Consider the following 12,207-nt stretch of genomic DNA (forward strand, 5'->3'; position numbering starts at 1 on the left):
TGAATGAGTTTCTAGCTCCTTCAATATGTATAATGTATTTCATGTGCGCACACGAATAAATATAAATTAGCATCATAATTAATTTGTACTTCACTAGTTATTATCATTCAATAATTAGGTGAATGAGTACAAATCCAACTCTAATTCAGTTGGTTGATACCGAACTGATGGAAAAATATTTCAAGGACGTTTCACTTTCAAAAAGGCTTATTCATGAACGGAATTTTAGTTGAAATATAAATTAAAATAAATAGGATATGAAAGTTAAAAAAAAATATTTTAAGAAAGAAAAGGTGTCATTTTAAGGCGGGGAAATGAAAAATGTTTTTACCGATAAACTACAAAGATTCTCGTTTATTATAAATAATTAGTACACAGATGTACACATTGCGTGCTTTCTATTGTCTATTTTTTAATTAAAAATAATAAAAATAATAATAATAATAATAATAATAAATAGTGATTAGAAAATGACAATTTTTGTAAATAAATATTAATGAAATGACAAAAAAATATAATGAAAACGACATATTCGTAATTACATAACCATTGAAGGGCAAAAATCAAGAGGGTGTCATATGTCTATACCAAGAGACCAATTGCTCTTACATAATATATATTAATAGTCAATAGATAAACATTGAAGGGCAAAAATCAAGAAGGTGTCATGTGTCCATAGGGGATAATTCATTAAAATGTCCTTAATGTTTCAACGTTGTCCCAATTATGTCCCTAAAGAATTATTGGTACTGAAATTGTTCCTCACCTTTTAATATGTGTCTCAAAAATATCCTCCCGTTAATTTTCTCGGTTAAAACTAACGGAATCAACATGTGCTTGTCATGTGATATTGCACCCCCCACACATTAAACCTAATTCCCCAATCATTTTCTCTCCATTCCTCGTTTCTATTTTATGATATTATTAAATTCTAATGACAAAAAATTAATAATAAAAAAATTAATAAAAATAAACATAAAAATATTAAATAAATCTCCCATTTTTAAAAAAAAATTTTTATGTTTTATTTTTAAATTCAAATTGAAAAAAAATATTTTAAACTAAAATTAAAAATAAAGTTTAAAGATTAATTTTTGTAAACTATGTATTTTTTTAATTCTTTGTAATTTATTATTAATGTTTAATATTTACTAACATAATTATATATACTATAAATTATATTTCACATATTAAGAATATTAAAATTTTATTTAGTTCATATCTTACTATTAAATAAAACTAAATAATTTATTAAATTTGATATCAAATCCAGTTATTTAGTATCAAAGATATTGAATAAATTTTATTTAAAAGAAATTATTATAAAACACATTATTAAGTACTTGCTTATGAAAATATGTATAGGATATTTTAATTTTGAAAACATATTAGATAATCTTTTATGCAAAAACTATATGTACTAAAGTAGATATGTTTTGTTAAACAAAAAAACCGTAATAAATTTTATTTACATATAATAATATCATATAAAATAATAAGTAGTTTATGTGGTAGACATGTGATTATTTATGGTCTTTATTTTTTCATGATTTTTTAAATTTATTTTAAGTCCCTTTTTAAAAAAAAAGTTAAAATATAACATTTTTAGTACTTATAATTTCATATCAAAAATTTTTGATCCCTAAACATTTTTTAAAAAAATTTTTTTGTTCTTAAACTTTGAAAATTACAACACAAATGGTTAAATATATTTTTAGGACTAATTTATGATATTTATTAAATTATATGGACTTAAAATAAATTTAAAAAATCATGAAAAAATAAAAACTATAAATAATCGCATATTTACCACATAAACGTACTTATTATTTTATATAATATTATTATATGTAAATAAAATTTTTTACGGTTTTTTGGTTTAACAAAACATATATACTTTAGTACATATAGTTTTTGCATAAAAGATTATCTAATATGTTTTCAAAATTAAAATATCCTATAAATATTTTCATAAGCACGTACTTAATAATATGTTTTATAATAATTTTTTTAAATAAAATTTATTCAATATCTTTGATACTAAATAACTGGATTTGATATCAAATTTAATAAATCATTTAGTTTTATTTAATAGTAAGATATGAACTAAATAAAATTTTAATATTGCTAAGATGTGAAATATAATTTATAGTATATATAATTATGTTTGTAAATATTAAACATTAATAATAAATTACAAAGAATTAAAAAAATACATAGTTTACAAAAAATAATCTTTAAACTTTATTTTTAATTTTAGTTTAAAATATTTTTTTTTTCAATTTGAATTTAAAAATAAAACATAAAAATAATTTTTTAAAATGGGAAATTTATTTAATATTTTTATGTTTATTTTTTCTTAATTTTTTTATTATTAATTTTTTGTCATTAGAATTTAATAATATCATAAAATAGGAACGAGGAATGGAGAGAAAATGATTTGGGAATTAGGTTTAATGTGTGGGGGGTGCAATATCACGTGACAAACACATGTTGATTCCGTTAGTTTTAACCGAGAGAATTAACGGGAGGATATTTTTGAGCCACATATTAAAAGGTGAGGGACAATTTCAATACCAAGAATTCTTTAGGGACATAATTGGAACACCACTGAAACATTAGAGACATTTTAATAAATTATCTCGTGTCCATAGCATGAAACTATTTGCTATTACATAATATTTAGTAATAGATATATAGTAATAGATAATGATAGATGTACGTAAATTTGATTTATCAGGGATAATACTCGTTTAGTCCCTATAGTTAAGGGATTCTTCCAATTCAGTCACTCACTTTTATCTATCTCCTATCGGGTTCAGTTTACCTTATGAGCATTACCCTAATTATCATAGTTCAATGATTCGCCACGTCAGTTCTCAACATCAATTATGCTTATGTGTTAAAATATAGATAATTAGATACATGCTTTTAGTCCCTTGTGCAATACCCTAAAGATAGAATCTAATTAACCATCGTATCAAATCAATATGATTTTATTGTTTTTTTAACCTGATTTAGTACATGCATTTATTGATTCATTAATAACTCATTTTTTAATCATGATAAAAGCCCGCATTAGATTTTTATCCTCGATTTAGCGTATTGGTTACCAATTTTATTTCATTTTATTCTCCTCCTAATATTTTGTCCTTGTCTTAGTCTAATTCTTCATGTCTCTTTATCTCTTTAACATGTTACTTTTTCTTTAGTACTCTTGTATTTGATTGAAAGTATGTTATAAATACACTAAATGGAAGATAAATAAACAACGCATGTCTGTCATAATGACAAAAAATCGTGAGTTACTACTAACAGATCAATAACGACAGAGACTCAATCGAGGAAAAAAATCATAACACGAAAGACCAAGTTGATAAACAAAAAAGACTAAATGGGGCAAACTCCTAAACTAGAGGTACTAAAATGGATATTAATCCCTGTTTAGTGTTTACCATGTGCAAATTTTAAAGTCCTATATGTATAAACGCGTCTTATCTCCTCTGCAGGTTAACCGCACAACAGAAATGCGACTTTATTTAGAAAAAAACTGCCAATTTTTAAGTGATTGCACTTTCCACGTTTCACATTTATATATATATATATATATATATATATATATATATATATTTTATCTGCCTCTGCCTTTTTCCTCTCTTGATTGCCGTGTCACCGTGCTTAACTTCCATCGCCGCTGCCGGAAAAGCTTTCTCCGCCCCCTGGAATCTCCGAACGATCAATTCTAGGCGTGTAGATCGGCGATCCGCTTGAAAATGAGCAACGGAGACCTTCTCCTAATCGATCCTCTTGAGCTTCAGTTTCCATGTAATTTGTTCTATATTTTTGTAGCTTGTATGTGTTATCTTTGTTGAGAATTTTCAGCCTTATGAGCGGGTTTCAAATGCTTTTGTCTTATGATAACCTTTGGAAGAATAATTGCCTTAATTGCTGTTGGTTTAGATCTGAGCGTTGAGTTTTCTTTTTGAGTTATTTGTTTTTGATTCATTATGTTTCCTTGTTTTTTTTGGCAAAATAAGTCGAATTGAAGAAGCAGATCTCTTGTTCCATGCAATTAACCAACAAATCAGATGATTATGTCGCATTCAAGGTATAAGTTTTGTTTGTCTTCAGTTGGATAGGAAATAACAGAAGAATCATTGGAACTCTTGGTGTGTCGGAATGTTTGATTATTATATTCTTTTCTATTTAATTTGTGACATTCAGGTGAAAACTACAAATCCGAAGAAGTACTGTGTGAGGCCGAATACTGGAGTAGTTGTTCCTCACTCGGCTTGTGATGTTATAGGTATCTCTCCGTTTCTCTCTCCCTCTACTGTGTGTATAACCTGCAGGCTGTTGGGGGATCTCCGCTCGAAAGATAAAAGATTCCAAATTTTGTGTGTTTATGAAGCGTTAGGATAAATGGGCACGTCACACCCCTTGCTTAAATCCTGTTCTGCCCTCGTGTCCGCATGCCTATGCTGTCCCAATCAATTAAATATTTTATATTTTCATGTTTATCTCCTTTTATTTATCACTCGCATAAAAAATTTACATGTTACTGGAGGCTGAAAGACTTTGAAATATTGATGTGCTTTTTTTTAAGAATTGAGTGATTGCTGATTTTTAAGTTGTTCTGTCATTCAGTTACGATGCAAGCCCAAAAAGAGGCACCACCAGACATGCAATGCAGGGATAAGTTTCTCCTTCAGAGCGTAGTGGTGAGACCTGGTATTACACCAAAGGATATTACTCCGGAAATGGTAATATATTATATTACTCTCACGTGCTTTCATCACATAAGCTATGTTTGTTATTAAAATTTTTTAAAAAGTTTTCATGTGTGAGTTGTATGTTAGTTCAACAAAGAATCGGGAAATCAAGTTGATGAATGCAAGTTGAAGGTTACCTATGTTCCCCCGCAACCACCTTCTCCGGTCAGAGAAGGGTCGGAGGAAGGCTCTTCACCTCGGGCTTCCGTATCGGACAACGGGACGGTGAATCAGACTCCTGAATTCAACTTTGTGAGTTTTGGGTTCATGATTTGAATCTCTGTTTTCACCATACATAATGTATGTCAAGTACATGAATGTAGCAGTCAACTTTATTTTTGATGATTTTGCAGATGTCAAAGGCATTTAGCGAGTCTCACGAGAGCGCATCAGAGGTTATATCCATCATTTTTCTGTAATTTATTGCTTGTTATTATTATATTTCTATTACGCGTGTGCAAAGACATACTCACTGCATGTACTAGCACTAACCATTACATCCTACAAAGATACTCACACAATTGCTTTTCTGTTTTTCTTTTTTTGAGTAATCCCTCTGCATATGTTGGCTTTTACTGTTATGGACGTATTTGACTCTGCTTTAGATCTTGTTTGTTGGCACGTTTTGGGTCGTTTGAAGATATTTTACTTTCTGTTTATGTGAAATGTTTTTGTTCCTTTAGATATTGCTCATATTTTTCATGATCTGTTTTGATATAATTCAGATGCCGTTTCTGTTAATTGAATCCTGACTGAATTCTTATAATATTTCATTGAAACACCATGGGATTAGAGTGTCGAAATGAACATTCATATCGTGTCTGGCAGATCGCAGCTGTCAGCTACTGTGTTGACTCATAATTTGTTGTTGACGAATGCTCAAGCCTGGCATGTACTTAAACTACTCTATCTGTAGCCAGTTAGTAGTGAGTCGCTTAATGTAGAGTCACGTGCTTTCTGATCCATCAATTACTCATCTATTTTTGGAGCACATTGTGTGTAATCTTTGTGCTTTGGTAGAACTGATGGAATCTTCTGATGATTTTTCTCTCAAGAAGGATTTATTTTTGCCTCAACTGTAGGTTAAGGCCATGATTTCTAAGTTGACTCAGGAGAAACAAAATGCTATTCAGCAAAATAAGAAGCTTCATCAAGAACTGGTAACACTTCGTTGTTTGCTTTCTGTTACTTCATGATTCGACTTCTTAGACAAGCAAAATGATTTTTGATGAGCTTGTAACTGTCTCCTCTTTCTAACCCTCCCCCAAAACGGAAATAAATGAAAAAAATAATCTTTTGGTTGACGAACTTTTGACTTATGGGAAGAATCATGGACGAGGAAACAGCGTGATTTGAAATCTATAGCAAATTTCTTCATCCATAGAATTTGCATTCAGATTTGAGTCCAAATTTATGTTGACAATGTGGTATTACTCGCGAAAATCCCAGATGAGTTTTTGAGAATGAGATTGGTTGGACCATCATGGAGAATTCTTCATTGTATGATACTGATGTTTTTTTCACAGCATATGCAGCTCGTGCATGATGCTACTATTGTGTCCGTTGTTCCTGGCAATAATTCTTCACTTTTACCACTGATACACAGGAGTTATTGAAACGTCAAGGCAATAGAAGCCATGGTGGTATACCGTTCAAGTATGTCATCATCATTGGCTTGATTGGGATTCTGTTAGGGTATCTGTTTAAAAGAACGTGAAGCATGAAACTGGATATGATCGGAGCTTGTTTGGATACCTAAGCTTGTGCCTGTCTGTTTAAAGATCTAGGTCATTGAAGAAAATGTGCTGCTTGTAAGTTGCTTTATTATTGAGTTTAGAAGTTTGTTTGACAGTAGAAAACATGCCTACATTGGGTTTCATGTTTTTTGTTATTTGTTGGAAATGAGTGACTAACAGATTCAGCATGGTTATTTCCGTAACTTAAGCAGGTAAATTTTCTTATGCTTTTGAAACATGGATAGGTCTCCTTTTCTCATCTTGCAGTGGCGTTCATTTCATAATTTGGAAGACGTCTAAGGAGCTTGTAGATGTTTATGCAAACTAAAAGAAGGGAGTTTTGATTTATAATCAACTATTAGTTTATATTCGCAAAAAAGTGAATTATGGTTTAAGTTGCCTCCTTTAATTTTAGATGCATTTGTGACATTTTTATGAATACATTTAAACTTGCAAGCAACTTATGATTTATCGGATAAAATACCAATTTGGGTTTCCAATTAATTAAATTTGAAAATTGGAGTTCGATTTCAAGTAGGAATTGAATGACAATTGAGTTCGCCTCGCCCTAAAAGTTGGTTGAATCGGTTTGAATCGTTTTGATTTCAGACATTAAAGACGTTGTAGATTGTAACATACATCACGAAAGGTCTCCATAAAAAAATGCAGTTTGATAAAAATTTCCAAGTTAACACATGGACTTCAGTTGACTGTACGCAAAATGGTGGCTCTCAATGAGTTTTTACCCTACAAAAGAATAAGACTAATCAAATTTTAGTATACAATAAAGGTTAATGGAGACCAAATTATATAGTGACACATCAACAAATTACACGCTTTGATTTTGTGACATGAATACCATGAAACAGTACTTCCCGCCTCACTTAAATCAAAACTACAATTCTACCCCTACCCATGTATAATTCAGGTGCTAAATCATGCAGGCAGATAATGTTGTTGCAAGGGGCACAGTAGACATTTCAACCAATACAGTAAAGCCAACAACATTGTGTTCCAAAATGACATTTCACTTCATGTTAAAACATTGTCAACAACCATTTTCAAAATGCCATCCAAATCATGAAACTACGAGTTGCAAATTTCAAACTATATTATCTTTCCAAGTTATCAAACACCACACGCAAAAAACTAGTGTGGTATCAAGTTGCAACATTTTAGTGCAAGGACATCTTACCGTTGGTGCCCTGATCGGATCCTTTTAGCATTTTGCATCGACATACGATCTTGCGGAAGTCATCAAGAGTAATCTAAAAAGATGTTTGCACGCAAAACAAGTCAAAGAGCATATAAGTTGAGCCATATAGAGAATGCATGATAATATCGATTTCTTAGCTTTGTGTAAAGGCTTAGGCCTAATGGTTTTCAATTTACATGCATGTCCCGTTATAAAATCATGCTGCTGGCAAATCTGGAAAACTATACACAACCCGTAATATGAAAAATATGAAAAGTTGAGAAAATAATTACCTTTCCATCTCCATCACTGTCTAAGAGATGTATCATATCTGCCATATCCTTTTCTGACCATGTAAAATCATGAGCTGCGGCTAGCCTGCGTAGATCTCTTAGAAAGAATCCCCCATTCCCAGTTTCTGTCCATGACAAGCAGATAAATTGAACCATTTTGTAATTGTTTCATGTTCTCATGATATATGTGCAAAATCTAAACAGACTTGTTTGCTTCTTTTGAAACAGTTGCAAAAATTATTTTGAAGCATATATGTAGGCAGTAAATAGTTTGAAAATGCTGCTTCATTATTGAATAATACTAAAGATTGACAAGAATAAGGGACTACATGGAATGAAAAATCACAATATCCCTATTAACAAGTAGCCTTGGCATGAGCAGAATTTCAGCTTGAAGAGCAAAAACGGCTCTCAAAATCTTCAAAACAAAATGGCAATCCTGTAACATGTACTTTGCAGCTACATTAAATAACTCTCCATGATGAACACGGAATGAAAACTCATCTTCCAGGTCATAACAATTTTCAATTCAATTGAAGACAGTCTTCGAACCAAGATGAGAATCCAGGGATTTTCAATATCATGTAATTTCTATTCGAAGAAACCTGATATCCAACAAAAATAAACTCATTACCATCAAACTGAAAGAAGTGTATAAGCACTTCATCTTCAGACATTTGCACACGTCTTGTAATCTGCAACCGTTAAATATGTAAGCAAATAATACAATTATCATATTGATTAGTGCAAAAGCAATTAACACCTACTGGTTTTTTTCTCTTCCTCTTTTGTGAATCATTCTGGACGGAGAGATTTTCGTTTCTTTTATCACTTGATGAATCTGTGAAAATCACGCCAGAGGCTGTCGAAGGTGAATTATTCCTAGGATTTGCACCAGAACTTTTGGGAAAACAATTGCTTTTTACATCTAAAAACCCTGCAGAATCTTGAAGTGACAAAGCAATTGCCTGCATAAATAAGATGTTTATTTAAATTTAACATTAAATACAAAAGGCTAATATTCAAAAGTCTGTTAGGTTGCATTTGGATTGAATTATTTGAGTGGATTTGATCAAATCCATTTTATCCATTTGACTCAACATTAGAACGGAAGATTTGAAATCCCTTCCATTGCTCAAGTATTTTTTTCTTCAATTTCAAATAACTCCCCAACCTAGTCATTGAAATCCATACATTTCAAAGCCTTTGATTTAAAATCCTCTCGCAAATCAAAATTCATTCATCCAAATACAACTTAGCTCCTTCAACATCAAAACAACACTATTAGAAAAGAAGAATCTGGATAATTGGTCATGGCATGTAAAAAGTAATGGTTATATAACCTGCATCAAATCGTTATCATCCACAAAATCAGAGGTGAATGTAAGCTTTTTAGCAGAGCCATACTTCTTGGGAGTTGAAGTGCTCCTCTTCCCCTGCAAAAATTTGAACAAATTAAAAAATAAAAAGAAAGAGAAAAAGAAAAAGAAATCATCTATGTTATACCAGTAAACAAGCATCTCATTTCGTATCACCAACAAACCAGCACAACCAAACTAGACCAGCTAGAAATGCTCCAGTCATGAAGAATTTCATATCTGCAGCTTAAAAATGAAATGGCCGCGCACATACATTGATTAAGGATGGAAGCATTCCCTATCAAACTTGTAAAACTTCACTTAACACAACCTACTTATGAATTTCGCTGCTCTCACCGACATTTAGTTTCCGCACTTTACAACAAAATTCCCAAAAAAATGCGTTGCAACGATTGCCATTTTCATAAACAACTAGTAAGATTATCTCCTAACTTTGCAGATAGCAAGTAGATAAACAGCATAATAACCACTAAAAATGCCACCGGTGTAGACAATCATGTCACCACCGTAAAAGCCAAAGAAATAACAAAAAAAGAAAAAAATAATCGACACGATTAATCATTTGTTCCCTCGATAAATATTATCAAATTTGTTTAAAATTGTATGCTCGAGCCCACCTACATGCGGGAGAACCATGAAAAAAGGAGAAAAGGAGAAACCTTTTTCTTCCCAGACCCGGAAAATTCCTCTTCTTCTTCGTCCGAAGAGCTCCTTTCCTCTTCGGTTGGGTTGTACTCTTCATCTTCATCAACCATTTTTTTCTTACCCTTTTTCTCGTTATGCTTCTTATGCGCTTTTTGAACAGAACCCATAAAAGAATTTGCCATTTTGTGCAATCCCAAAGCCTCCATTCTCCGTTTGTTCTCTTCAATTCTCTTCAATCTCTCCCTCTCATATTGTATCAGATTTCCCTCACCGTTCTTTTCACTTGCTGTTTGATTTTCAAATTCTTCTTCTGATGAGATAGCTTCCGATGATTCGGCATCTGATAATTCTGTTTTGGGCATTTTCTCGACTGGGTTTTGGATATCTTTATCAACAAGGTGAGGTTTGAAGCAGGAAGACCCCCCTTGCTTGATTCTTCTGGTAGGGCTTGATAGGATGAAGGCGGGAATTTTGCTAAGGTTAGAGTGGCAATTCGGTGAAAAAATAGAGTATGACATTATTGGTTACAGTCTATTGAACCAACTTAAATTAAATATTGAAAGTACACAAATTTCAAAACAGACTCTTTAGTCATTAACCGTTTGTAACACATGCATGTTTAATCCTCGCTACGATAAGTTATTGAATATGTGTTGAGAAGCAACCATTTTTTTTTTACAATATTATGTTTATAGTGCAAAATATTATAGCTATAGTACGTATTTACTTCTATTATTGTAGTGTTTTTCATATCTATTCAAATACATAATATGTATTTGTGAAGAAAAATTGTGTATTCTAATATGGGTGATGAATTTAAATAGATATGAAAATTATTACAATAATAGAATATCATTTTCATATCATAATCCTAATATGATAAAAAAAAAATTTGTTATTTTGGCGTAAAATTACGCGTGTTTAACAAACTCGTTGTGACAAGGGTTAAACAGTTTGAATAAACTAATATGGTGTCGTGATTACTTTTTTACAAAGTATCGACCATTCCAAATGATTATTGATGTCGTAAATAAGAGATTTATTGGTCCACAAGTAAATCAGAATCCTTGTAGGTGTTTTAGCTTAAGCATATTAAGTAGGTAATCTCATGCACTCTAATTGCTTTGAATAAGCTAATATAGTGTTGTGATCACTTTTTTAAAAAGTATCGACCATTCCAAATGTGTTCTAGCATATACGACGATAACATATCTAAGACGGATTGAGAAAATATCGTCGTTTGGACATGTTTTCGAATTTTGAAATAATTGTGAGAAATCTAAAAATTATAAGATGTTATGTACGTGTATGTGTGGTGGAAATGGTGATGATTAGTGGTTTATATGGTTGACTTATGGATGTTTGCGCTTTCGAAATTATCGATTTCGAACCGTTACGCCGCCGGTTTGCAATTTAATCCGATATCAGCTATAGATTGAACTTAACACTCAATATCAGATTTGAGAATAATATTAAGCATATGGTACACTTCATTTCAGTTGAAAATTGAAGTTATCGAAGTCGAATCGACGAGTTCGAGCCGTTTGAACAATTAAAGTTGAATCAAGAATTGGATCACCTATCAACGTCGATGAACAAGCGTGGAATAAATAGAAGTTAAGACATGCCATCTGATTTGAAGCTAGCAAGCTTGAATATGTCAACACTACTATTGAAAGGTATGATTCGACATTATCCTCGCCAGGTAGAACAACTCGAGAACGTGGTGGTTTTCGAGTTTTTCTAAAATCACATACTTATTTGTCTAAGTGTGTTTATGTGATGTATTTCTTATTATTGCCTTGCATGATGTTTGAATGGTGTGTTCAAGATGTGTTAGCTTATTTAATGCATACAGATTATGTTGCATTCATCTTGAACCCTACCTTGAATAGCACAGAGGGCAGAATGGCCTAAAGTGCATATGACGTTTGGAGGGCTGTAGTTGAGTAGCACAGAATGTAGATTTACTTCCAAAGCTAAAAGACTCACTATAGTTGCACCAAAGTCAGAGGAATTGAGATATTTAACGCCACCTCGATTGGGTAAGTTGGTGGTCGGTTAAAGATTTTATTTTTCCGGGATCCCAAGAACTAAGATTTATTGGTATCAGATTTGATAGTCTATTCCTTGAAACATGCATTGCATTTATGTATTAACCTAGATATTTTTATGGTTTAGAATATG

General features: G+C 31.6%; 2 protein-coding genes across 3 annotated transcripts; one reads left to right on the top strand and one right to left on the bottom strand.

Moving 5' to 3' along the window:
* Positions 1-3,634: 3,634 nt before the first annotated feature.
* LOC140863255 (vesicle-associated protein 1-2) lies at positions 3,635-6,917 on the top strand. Of its 2 annotated transcripts, XR_012143866.1 has the most exons (9): positions 3,635-3,825; positions 4,038-4,108; positions 4,225-4,306; positions 4,648-4,763; positions 4,860-5,024; positions 5,126-5,167; positions 5,855-5,932; positions 6,379-6,583; positions 6,776-6,917. XR_012143866.1 is itself a non-coding variant. In XM_073266552.1 (8 exons), the coding sequence occupies exons 1-8, from the start codon at positions 3,774-3,776 to the stop codon at positions 6,487-6,489; spliced, it is 717 nt and encodes a 238-aa protein (XP_073122653.1). In that variant the 5' UTR covers positions 3,635-3,773; the 3' UTR covers positions 6,490-6,733. The 2 variants fall into 2 exon arrangements, 1 of the variants encoding a protein (XP_073122653.1); XM_073266552.1 differs by lacking the exon at positions 6,776-6,917 and having other exon boundaries at positions 6,379-6,733.
* A 179-nt stretch (positions 6,918-7,096) lies between these two features.
* Positions 7,097-10,524, bottom strand: LOC140863254 (uncharacterized). The gene is made up of 7 exons (XM_073266550.1): positions 10,035-10,524; positions 9,340-9,432; positions 8,764-8,964; positions 8,631-8,691; positions 7,997-8,121; positions 7,704-7,776; positions 7,097-7,255 (listed from the first exon to the last, which is right to left on the bottom strand). Exons 1-7 carry the CDS (start codon positions 10,380-10,382, stop codon positions 7,251-7,253), a joined length of 906 nt encoding a protein of 301 aa, XP_073122651.1. The 5' UTR covers positions 10,383-10,524; the 3' UTR covers positions 7,097-7,250.
* Positions 10,525-12,207: the final 1,683 nt, after the last annotated feature.

The sequence above is a fragment of the Henckelia pumila genome, chromosome 4 (genome assembly GCF_033568475.1).
Source record: "Henckelia pumila isolate YLH828 chromosome 4, ASM3356847v2, whole genome shotgun sequence".
In the NCBI taxonomy this organism is placed as follows: domain Eukaryota; kingdom Viridiplantae; phylum Streptophyta; class Magnoliopsida; order Lamiales; family Gesneriaceae; genus Henckelia; species Henckelia pumila.